The 12493-nt window shown below is 32.8% G+C and overlaps 1 protein-coding gene across 1 annotated transcript; it reads left to right on the forward strand.

The window, feature by feature from the left end:
• The first annotated feature begins 4507 nt into the window (after positions 1-4507).
• Positions 4508-8710, forward strand: LOC125816889 (protein BASIC PENTACYSTEINE4). The gene is made up of 3 exons (XM_049496537.1): positions 4508-4610; positions 7138-7302; positions 7521-8710. Exons 2-3 carry the CDS (start codon positions 7234-7236, stop codon positions 8391-8393), a joined length of 942 nt encoding a protein of 313 aa, XP_049352494.1. The 5' UTR covers positions 4508-4610; positions 7138-7233; the 3' UTR covers positions 8394-8710.
• Positions 8711-12493: the final 3783 nt, after the last annotated feature.

A 12493-nucleotide genomic window follows, 5' to 3' on the forward strand; every position in this document is an offset into this window, starting at 1 on the left:
TATAACTCTCTGATTCTATGGTTCTCCTGGCTACGAGACTTTAAACGGGTAGAGTTCGATATTCCTTTGTCGATGGTTGATCCAACTCTTTCCTTTCACCGGTCGGTGATTGTATCCTATTTTTATTAAGCGGGGCATTCGTTTCCTGGAATGTCTAGTTGTTGCAACTAGGGTTGTTCAAAATTGGAACGTAATTGCTAACCTAACAACAAATATATATATATATATATATATAGTATACTATCGAATTAATGACTGGTAAACATAGTAAAATTTATAATTACATATCTAATAATACGGGATATGAATTATTCAATTTTCTTATCGAATTAATTATTAATCTGTAAAGAATAATTAAATTACATTTATACCTTTTTTATATCTAAGTTTCAGAAAATTTTAGAAGCCTTGTATGAAATTTCAAAACTCTATAGAGTTAAGGGGATACATTTGTCCTCTTCTCTAGAATTTCTTAGGACCTTAATATTGTAATATGTGAGGTGTTTTTGCTTATTTTGTCTATGAAATAAATAAGTAAAACGATAAGGTTTGTAAATAAAGAAAGGATGTACAAATTCAAACTGTCAAAGCAAGTCCAATCGGGAAACTTACATAAATATACTATATTAAGTAAATATTTATCATTTATATCAATAATATTTTCTTACTTGATCACTTTTAATATATTTATAATACAATTTTAATACATATTACTAGAGCCATCAAAACGGAGTTAGCCCACGGGGCCGGCCCGACCCAACCCGTTATTGGAGTAAGATTGGGATAAAAAATTTCAAGCTCATTTAAAACTAGGGCTTATAAGCCCGGCCCATATAAGCCCTTGGCCCTTGAGGCTTGATCGGGGACAGGCCAGGGTCGGTCCATGGGCCAAAACTTTTTATTTAAGGGTAACTTACAATAATCTCACTAGTATATAATATAATTACTTAAATACACACTATGTTGTAATATTAGGAATCTTACCAGATTTTTGTACGTCCAAATACATGTATCTCGAAATATATGGACTCAAAATTAGGTTAATTTGTTCTAGATACACTCTATCCAAGTAGATTCGCATGTATCTAGGATACATAGAAAAATCTCGCGCCCTCGCTTCCCTCTCATCTTGTCACTCTCTTATCTCGCTTGCGTATATGGTATGCGAGATACATGCAATTATATTCTATTTTTTGCTATTGTTATTGAAACAACACCATTGTTTGCCATATTTGATTTGAAAATCTTCTCATTTTCTTGATGTTATAGAATTATAAGTTTGAAAAGAAAAAAAATGAAAAAAGAAGGGCTAGCCCGCCCCAACCCTCGGCCCTTCTAGGGTAGGGTTGGGTTGAGCCTTTTCAGGCCTTTCTAAATAAAGGGTCAGTCTGCTCTAGCCTTTTAAATTCCTTGCCCTGCAAGGCTTGGGATTTATGGGGCTGGGTCGACCCTTTTTGACAACTCTACATATTATAGAGAATAATTTATATAATATTTATAATACAAGTTTTATTGATGAATGTTATATTTATCACACATTTTAATACACTTATAATACAATGTGTCAATTTCTTACCAAACAAGCATAATATATTTTAGGCGAAATGGTCTGATGGACTTTTATACTTATACGCGTTTGTATTATGGACCCTTCTACTTAACTCTTTATCAGTTGAACCCTTAAACTCAGTAAAATACCATATATTAAACCCCTCTGACCGTTGACTAAGCTTATGTGGCATTAAGATGATTGAATTGGCAAGAGTATATGACTACACGCCTCAACAAGCGAGTGATATTACATTTAAATTTTAAAAAATTAAAATTATAAAATATAAGAAATCGTCTTCTTCATTGTTGGTCCATTTTTTCGCCAGAACGGAGGCGGTGTTGGGGTAGTGGTGACATCCTGGTACGCCGGAGAAAATGGTGAAAAGAGGGGTCATTAGTGGTTCAAGGGTTGTCGTTGGTGGTTCGGAGAAACGAAGACTGTGTAGAGGAAATGAGGCGAGTAAGGATGCGAGGATTTGGTCACGTAGGCGAAGAGGTTTGTCGGTGGTGCGACGACTTAGGGCTGCTGGTTTTGTGAATGTCGGGGAATGAGGAAAGGAAAATAGCGAGGGTGTGCGATGGAGACGGAGATGGTGAGGAAGAGAAAATAGGTGGTGGCGGCGGCAGCTTTCTTTGTTGGTGGCCACTACTGTTTCACGATGGGAATGGGAGAGGAGAAGAGGAGGAAGACGTCGGCGCTTAGGAGTTAAGACTATTTTATTTAATTAAAAATGTTGAGTTAAAAGATTATTTAACCTATTATTTAAAAATTTTAATTAATAATTTTTAAAAATTAATTAATGAATATAATTATGACATGTTATTATTTAAATGACGTGGATTTGACATGTCATTTATTTAAGAGAAAGTGAACTACACACATGGTATGAGGGGTGTAAAAATCTTCTTTTGATTGAGCTTAAGAGTTTAATTGGTAAAGGGTTAAGTAAAAGGGATCATAATACAAACTCGTACAAGTATAAGGGTCCATTAGATCATTTCGACTATATTTTAAAACAGTTATAATACATATATATTGCATACATAATTTACTTTTAATACATATTGCAAATTTATCATATCATTGCTATATGTTGCTATAAATGGTAATAAATAAAAAGTATTGTTATAATGAGTAATTATTTATTAAAAGTAGAGCTGTCAAAATAAGCTTGCCCAACCCAACCCTAACGGGCAAGAGAGTTAAATGGGTTGGGGCGGGTTGACCCTTTTAATTATAGGCCCTATAAAATAGCAGTACAATCCAGTCCTAAGCGGGCCACAGGTTGGGACGGGTTGACTCTTCAACAAAAAAATGGACAATATTTCCCTCTTAAAAAGAGTATGAACGTTAATATCTGATGAACACGACATCAATACATACAAAAATTCATTCATATATTAGACATACTTCAGTGAATATTTACAAAACAAAAACATAATAGCCAAAATACAACATTCATAAGATTCATCCGAGCAAATAACATTACATGATCACTATTTTCATAAACAAGACAATAAAGGAGAAGTGGAAAATTAGGCATAAACAACAAAAGTAAAAGAAGTCAAAGATTCATAGTTATAATGGAGTAATGGACTTGAGCTAATAATAAAATTTAGTGGGCTAATGGCCCTAAAATGTAAAAGATATGTAAAGAAGATAGTCTTGATTTTATATTGATATTTTAAAAATATTTATTGACAAAATCTTAACAAATAAAACATTAATTAAAATATATATAATAAATATTTTTAAAATTCACAACCCACGGGCTGACCTCTGAGGCTTGCGGGTTGGGCCTACGAGCCAGCGGGCCAAATGAGGCTGGACTAAAAAGCCTCATTTTTAAATGGGCTGAAAAAATTAAGTCCAACCCCATATAATTTAAGAGTTGGGTTGAAAGTGTCATGTTTTGACAGCTCTAATTAAAAGGTACCTATTTAAGTAATTTTTCCATTTCCCAAAATATTGAATTTGAAAGTGTCATGTTTTGGCCCATATTTGCTCCACATAAGCAGATTCAACTATGAGTCTTTCTTTCTTCATTAACCTTGTTAACTGACTGATAAATAGGTCAATAATCTTCAAATTCAGAGAAAATCAATCGCTATCATATTAATTAGATTAACAAATTAGTATATTTAAGATCGTTAATCAGTAAGTTAAATCGCCTAATAAAATATCCCTACTCGCAATCAAACAGACCTATTGTAAGTATCTCAAACATGTAGCCTTGAAGCAATTTCGTTAAGCTTGCAATCGAATAGACAACTTGCACGTAGTTCAAACTTCAAAAAGATACGTTGCAAGTAGCTTTTTAAAAATCTAATAACAACTTCGTAAAAAGTCTCTTGCACCTACTTTTCTTATGCTATAAATAAAAAGTTAAGCGATTTATTTATAAATAAGTTTCAAGAGAAATAATGATTTTTTTTCCAGCATTTAGTTGCCATAAATTTTTATTATTGTATTTGTATCAAGGGAAAGAAGTCTGAAATACATTCAAATTTTGATTGAAATTGTTGTTACGATACCGAACTTTAGAAATGACATTTTACCCCTCTGCACTATTTAATAGTGTATTTTAAAGGTATATGTGCCCACGTGGACATCATAAATATTGTATCATTATAAATAGTAATGTGTTCACGTGGACACATATATATCTTTAAAATACACTATTAAATAGTGCAGGGATAAAAGGTCTTCCATAAAATTTAGTATCGTAACAACAATTTCGGCCAAAATTAAAGTATTTTTCAGACTATTTTCTCTTGTATCAAAGCACCCACAAATTATTGGAGGTTACATCACAAATCTCTTGAGAAGTTCTAATTTTTTATTTTTTTTATATATGTAAAAAGGACAATGACTTTTGCTCTTAAAATATGTTTATATTTCAAAAATGAAATTAATCTTTTTCTTTTATTATAAAATATAAAAAGAACAATTTGTTGTAGCAAACATAATTAAATTCCAGTGGAGGGGTTCGGAAAAGGGTTTTCACTCACCGGCGATTCGCTAATGATCATACTTCTCTCGCCGTTTTAATTCGCCGGTAATTTTCTCTCTCCAATCTTCACCTTCTTCTCGCCGTTATTCATTCTCAATCAATTTCTATAATTTAGTCTCTCTTTTGTTTTTTACTCACAGCATATTACTAAAGCATTCTTTATTGCTACGTCGGTGTTGTTTTTGTGTGTGTTTGAAAGTTCAAACCCTAGTTTATCCGTTTTGCTGATGTTATGTTTCGAGAAAGTGATGTTGTAGTCATGAATTTGTCTAATTTCACTGTTTCTGCAAGTACTTAAATTCAGTAGCAAAGCCAGGAATTTCGTTTAAGGTATTCAACATTTAATATATATGTATAGGACGTGATATTTGATATATATAAATATATTGTTCAACACGCCACCCTTGGGCCTTGGCTACACCCCAGTGATTGGTTTAGTCATGTCAATCCTTGCTAATTTAATGGTAGGTTTACTATTTATTCTGATGACTCATTGTGAGTTTCTAAATTTTGTTTCACTTGAATGGAATGTATGGGTTCTTAATCCAGAGGGGGGAGTTAGGATTTTGAGTTTATGGGTTCGGTATTCTAAAAGATGCAGCTTACAAGGCTTAATAGATTGGTTGTACATATTAAGTGGATCTTTGAACACAAATATAATCAATGTAACTATTATATTGTCGTTTGTTTTAATCATTGAATGACCTTTATTAAGGTTATGGTTGCTTTTATTTCATATTTTAAAACAATTCACCTTAGTTTTTTCAGAACTTGTTAGTTAGTTGATTTTAGAAATATCAGTTTCTCTTTGCTGCTTTTGGGAGTATTACAAAATGGATATGTGAGATTGGATGCTAGCTTGTGCACGGTGTCAACTTAGATTACTCCAGATGATCAGAGTTAGGAGTGCTCGATTCTCCTAATTCAAGGATGAAGTTTAAGCCTAAGGAAACTTGAATTATGAAGTTTGGTTCTGTATTGCTTTGTAAATTTTCATCATTTTAGTATATTGGAATCTCTCTAGTTGATCAACTAGGCCAATTGAAATTATTTTAAATCAGAATAACCAAGTAACGTTTTATCCAATGGTTAGCTATACTATGGAGTTGGCAGGTCTTTGGTTCAATCTTGAATTAATGAAAGCTCAAATTGAATGGGAAGCATATGCAAAAAATTCCAGCAACCTCTTGAGATTGAATCTAACATCAGTTTTTTTCCTGTGCTTGCTCCATTGTTCTATTTTGCCATCTTATGTCTCCTGATAAGCCTCATCCGATAATCACTGACTTTTTTAGCAGCAACCAGCAGAGATTATGTTGGATATGCGAAGTTTATCCCTCTCCTCCTCTCTCTGACATATAGCTTATTGGTATACTAAATTGATGCTCTTTCCCCTTTTTTGTCAGTGGTTATTGTGAACATACATGTCATGGCTGTGATATGTTTCTTTCTGGCATTGTTTCCTCTAGCACAAGCAACCTTATGTTTTGTTGCAATCTTCGATGCAGATTCCCACCTTTCTTGCTTACCGTTTTGCCTCCACTAGAGTTGACTTTTCGTGCCATATCACTGTTCTCTATTTCTTTTTCTTCTTCTTTTATATATGTGATGGCAACAGAATTCATTAACATTAATATGTAATCTCAAACCTCGATTTCTTTTCTTGCAGTAGAGGTGATTCTTTTTGTAATTTTTGTCTCTGAAGTGAAGGTTTCACTATTTTTATTGTATGTGCTCAGGATATATTGTCAACTCTAATCTGCGATAAGACATGTATACTGGCAGTAACTAAGTTGACAATTATAATATGAACCAACTGGCCTAAGAGTGGAGAGAGAAGGTGTAACATTATGAAGATTTTTATTTGGAAGGATAATGAATACAGGTGACTGCACAGTGACTACATCTTCCTGCTACTATAAAAGTGATCTCTCCTCATTTGTGCATTTTAGGAAAAACATTTCTTTTCTTTTTCTCAAGCAAGTCTGTTTCTTAGATATACATTTCCTCTTGCATTATTTGGGAGGAGGAAATTCCTAGTAAATTGGGTTACTCAGAAAGATAAGTCTGTCCCTTTGGCTTGGTAGTATGCTGTATGGAAAGATGTTTCATTATCAAGCACTAGAAGACCGCCTTCCGTCATATCTACTCCTTAGATACACCTTCCTCTTGCAAATATTGTTGTCATTTTGACCTACTATTTGCATGAAAGTGGGTCGTACCTTGAGACTTAAGCACCGCTTGAGGATTGTCTGTGTTTGGGGATGCTTAGTTTTCAAAAGGCTCGATGCACTATTTATATGGCCGCTGTTGCTACTGAGTATAGTCATAAAATCTCTTTTTTTTTTTTGCTTAGTTTTTTTTGCTGACAGACGGCTCTTTAAAGAACAAGCATCCGTGAGACCGTGCTTTTATGTTATGCCAATTTGCTTTTGTATGTTTGAACAATTGATTGAAACTTTCATCTGTTTCACTAATGGATGGTTTATTTTATTATATCGGCATTGCAATAGCTAGTGTGGAAAAAACATTTCTGCAACCTTCTTATTCCTTCCCCTCTTTATTTTTGCAGGATGACTGTTGGGTGGTGAACTAGTTGATATTGGATCCAGAAGGTACTATATAGAAGCAGATACAAGTCTGCTCCTCTTCAAGCACGACAGATAAGATGGACGACGGAGGCCAACGAGAAAATAGGAGACACAGAATGGATTATTCCAAAGGAGGTTATGCACCGGTAAGAAAAGTGCAATTATTATGAAAGGTCAAGGCAATACAACTACTACACCTTAATCACAAGCTAGCTGGGAATGTACTGAATACATTGCAAGAATTTACTGAATATAATGAATCATCCAATAACAAGAATGCTTAATATATTTCAATTTTTTTAAAAATATATCTTGACATCATGATCAGTAGTAATGTTGTTCACTACTATTACTTTCACTGTAGTGGAACGTGGTACCTCCTTACCAGATGAAGGACCAAGAGGCTTTCATCATGAATACAAAAATCAGAATGGTCTTTGCTGAAAGAGATGCTGCTGTTGAAGAACGGGATAGAGCAGTGATTGAAAAGAAGGAAGCATACGCTGAGCGAGATTTTGCAATCCAGCAGCGAGATACCGCATTTGCTGAGCGAGATACTGCCGTAAAAGAAAGGGACAATGCAATAGCTGCCCTCCACTTTCTTGAAAGTACCACGAATGGCTCATTGGGTTGTAGGACACGTGGGACAAAGCGCCCTGAGCAACCTAAAAATCATCGCAACTATAACACGGATTCTGTTTGTATCAATAGGGATGTTCCCGTAGCTGATGCTTTTCCTATATCAGCCATATCATCTGAAGCTGCAAAAGCACTCCAAGTAAAACGGTCAAAAGTAAACAAAGGCATGTCAACAAAGTCAGCAAAATCCTCAACGAAGACAAAGAAAGTGAATGAAGATTTGAATCGGCATCTTACAACAGATGGATCTAAAGCTGAATGGGATGCTCAGGATCTTGGCTCGATAGACCAGATACAATTTGACGAGTCTACCATGCAAATACCTGTTTGCACATGTACAGGAATACCAAGGCAGTGTTACAAATGGGGAAGTGGGGGCTGGCAGTCATCTTGCTGCACTACATATCTGTCAGAGTATCCACTACCACAATTGCCAAACAAACGACATGCTCGTTTAGGTGGTAGGAAAATGAGTGGAAGCGTTTTTAGCAGATTGCTTACAAGGTTTGCAGTAGCTGACCGTGATCTGTCTATGCCCATTGATCTCAAGACTTATTGGGCTAAACATGGTACAAATCGCTACATTACCATTAAGTGATGCATCAATGATTTGCTAGCCAGTTGCTATATTAGGCCTGGATGCCAGATAGGTAGTCAAGGAAGCAAAACACCAAGAGCTTGACTTAATGAGTGATCAAAAGCCCTTTTGGATGGTCACACGATGACCTTGTGCTGTGACTAAAGGTCTTGTAACTGACTTTTGGTTCAGTTATTTACAGCACTTTTTTGGTACTTATTGTTAGTTCTCTGTTAGCACTTAATCTTGTACAAAGGAGTTTCTAGGAATTGCAGGTATACTATTTTGAGCTTCTCCTTATTCATAACAACTAATAAGAAAGCTTCTAGTTTTCATGATTCTCATCTTAGTTGAACCTTAACTTGTTCATTAACTCATTGCAACTTCTCCTTCTCTCTACTCCTGTAATGCAAGTACTTGAATTTATCTGTCTAGAAACCTCAGCCTGCTGATGTTGTTATCCCATTGAAAGGATTGCTTATGATAACCGATTAAGCTACGGCATGAGTTCCACACAAGAGACGGTCAATGAAGTTACTTCCTATCTACGCAAGTCTTGGTCAATGAAGTTACTTCCTATGGACGCAAGTCTTGGTGGATAGAGTTATTTGACACTTGTGTGTCAAACTGGTTTGGACGTTACAGAAAAGTAGATTAAGCAGTCCTAAAAGGAAGTTAGACAACAAAGTGTTATTAATGATCTCAACTTAATTCTTTTTAACATGAAAAGCACAATGTTTTGACTCCAGAATATGGAAGCAAATGCAATATTGTTCCACCGAATATTTCAGTTTCAATGAGCTGATTTTATCATACAAAATTATGCCCAATAAAGTTAGGTATCCTAACTAATCATTTTCACATTTGGTTCATCAACAGGAAATATCCTTACATTGTCAAATTAGACCAAACATTTTCTTACTTTCAATCAAAATCTCAGGAATTTCTAGACGAAAATATTGACTAATGTGCCTCTCAATATAGAAACTGTACAAGGAAAAAGAAAGTGCACTATCAACGGATGTGGTGCGGGGCTGCTCATTCCTTCACCAGAGATTTCGGGTTAGAGCCTTAAGAATGGAAATGAGTGCAACCCCCCCCCCCGGGGCCCTGTATGGCGTGAATCTGAAATACTTGAGCTCCAATGTGGGTATCAGGCGGACACTGATTGGGAAACAAAAAAAAAAGTGCAGTCGTCTATTTATTGATTCTTAAAATTAATTATTTAGTTAAGTATAAAGTGTAAACATCTTATGCCGGTAAGTATTTATCTTGACCTACCTCCTTGTGCATGCAGCATGTGTAAATATTCCTAATGTTTTTTACTTCGAACTATATATAAGTAGTTCAAAATCTTTAAAAGTATATTTATACTAATCTCACATTACATATGAGAGTTGTATGTGTAATATTTTACTTTGCAACCACTACATCAAATTATGAATCTCTCAAATTTAAAAAGCAAGAAAAATGAAATAGGTATCATGTCAAAGACAACATAATTAATTTCTTATCTAACTAGAAATATTTTCCTACACATGAATATCAAACACCATATATGTCGGTCGTGGCTTGTTCATCTACTTCCAGACATCATGTTGACAACACCTACATATGCTCATGTTAATATCACACCAAATTTTGTGACATTACAATATACAATTTGTATTTTCCACATTATTTTCTTGGTTTCATGCACCTATACACGTTCCTTGATAAAAAATAAAGCAAGTGAGTCAAATTCGGAATTTGAATATGATAAATATGTGTTTCATGTTTGATGGGGAAAAATTTGTGATGTTATATTGCTTTCACTCTTGTTTTTTAATAAGTCTTCGTTGCTTAAATCGTCAATTATCTTTCGCATGTAGTAATATCAAGTTATTTTATTTATCGAAATTTTATTTTGTTAGTGAGAATATGATTCTCGTAGTCCAATTCTCCTGACTCCTATATCCACAATTATTATTTTTTAGAAAATAATCTTAAAGTGACTTTAGCTCCTCATTTACATGATTAATTATAATAGGTCCCTTGAAGTTACTATGGAATGAATCAAATTTCTCAATTCTTAATTAGAAATTGAATCAGAGTATTAGTATGTAAAAAGAATCCCATTAGGAAACACTTTCTTTCTAAATGTGTGTTACACACCGCGTATTCGAATTAATTATAGTTTTAATGTGTATACTTGACACCATTTGGAAAAGTTTTTTTTTTAAATAATTTTAAAAAAAATAAATTACAAGTCCAATGATGCCGACATGTGGACCCATATCAACTTTTTTTTTCTCTAGCTTTTAATAGTAGAACAAAGAAAAATAGATAAATTTTTATATTATCCAATAGCGCTAAGATTTAAACACGTGGGTGTGTACAAGAGAAGTGGCCCACAGTTCCTAAATTTCAATGGTCAAAGTCAACTAATTGCCGTCACCATAACGTGTGCCAATAATTTAGGCATAATCACTCTTTTGTTGATTATTGGTTTTGCATGAACACATCAATAATATAGTCCTATTTAAATTTAACATTGGTGAGTTAGACACATGTCATTAACTTTAAATTTAAGATCGGTGAGTTAGATGTATGCCATAAACTTTAATTTTATAGCATAAAGAAGTATGCTATTTAAATGAAGAAGGATATAGACATCGAATTTGGTAGTCAATATTTTTTGAATTATGCATCAATTAACCTAAGGATCTATATTATTTATGTATGTCCAAGAATTTCTCAATTATAACAAAAGAGTATATTATTATTCATGTTTGTACTATATAATAACCAATACTCATTTGGGATTTTAATTATATGTCAAATCACACCTATAAATGGTTTAAAATATTGAAATTTTACTTTATATATTGAGAGTCTTAAGATTTTTGATTAATACATTAAACCATTGATAAAATAGGATTATAGGAGTAAAGTCGGATTAGATAAATTTATTATTTACAAATTATATGAAAATAGTATAAATTGTAATTCTTCTACTATTAATATGATGAAAATACATTTAAAATAATAATAAATTAAAATTCATATAGTTTAACTATAGAAGAAAATTAAATATAACATGTATTTTGGGACGGAAATGATATTTCTTTTCTATTAACGAATTACACACTCGTTGTCTAGTGGTAGATGAATTTATTAATTAATGTAACCGATAATTATATATTACCAATTAAGTATCCCCATAAAAAGAAAAGAGAAATAGAGTTTATATGGACCTCTTCACCCTTTCTTTTCCAATTAATTGACTATATAGTACCACTATATATATTGGATTCATAAATTTTTTGCAGAACTATTAAATGCATTCCTACCTATATAAGATATTTTGCAACTAATTTTTTTTACTTATATTGTAAAGTTCTAAAAAATGCAAAATGGTTCTCTTTAATCATGAAAAAGGAAGAAGAGCTTTCGTGTTACATAAATTTATTTACTACTATCAGTATTTAATCAATATATATTCAAACTTTGACAATATATGACAGAAATTAATACAATTTGACTTAAAAAGAACCGAAAATAGAGTGCAATATTTACTAATATTTTCTTTTCAATAATATTACGCTTTGAGAAATATAGAAAATGTACCATTTTCTTACATTCTAATTTCACATACATATGATAAAATTCATGCTCTAAATGCTTCATTATTATGTGTGGTGAAAGTGTTGAAGTGTATCACAAAGGTCGAAAGTAATAAATTTATGTTTTCATATATGATCTTAGATTGTAATCGTATCGAGTTGATTTTTTGATTGAGTCACAAGAAAATATAAAACATGAAACACAATTTGTAGCTTTAAAATACTTCACAACGCAGACTCTTTAAAATTCAAACACTACTTTATATTTTTCTATATCTATTGACAATCCAATAAAATCTCTAAAAAAGGAATATGATTTTAGTGGTAAATATTGAAGTAGGATCATATGATAAATATTTAATCTATAGTATGTTTACATTAATTTAATGAAGTTAATGTTAAAGAGTAAAAATAACATATTATTTAGGCTTAATATATTGAAAACTTTTAAAAAAATTAATTTAGACACTTAAACTATAATTTATTTCAATTGAGCAGACGTAATATGACATTTCT

The sequence above is a fragment of the Solanum verrucosum genome, unplaced genomic scaffold (genome assembly GCF_900185275.1).
Source record: "Solanum verrucosum unplaced genomic scaffold, falcon-dt-bn FXZP01000261.1, whole genome shotgun sequence".
In the NCBI taxonomy this organism is placed as follows: domain Eukaryota; kingdom Viridiplantae; phylum Streptophyta; class Magnoliopsida; order Solanales; family Solanaceae; genus Solanum; species Solanum verrucosum.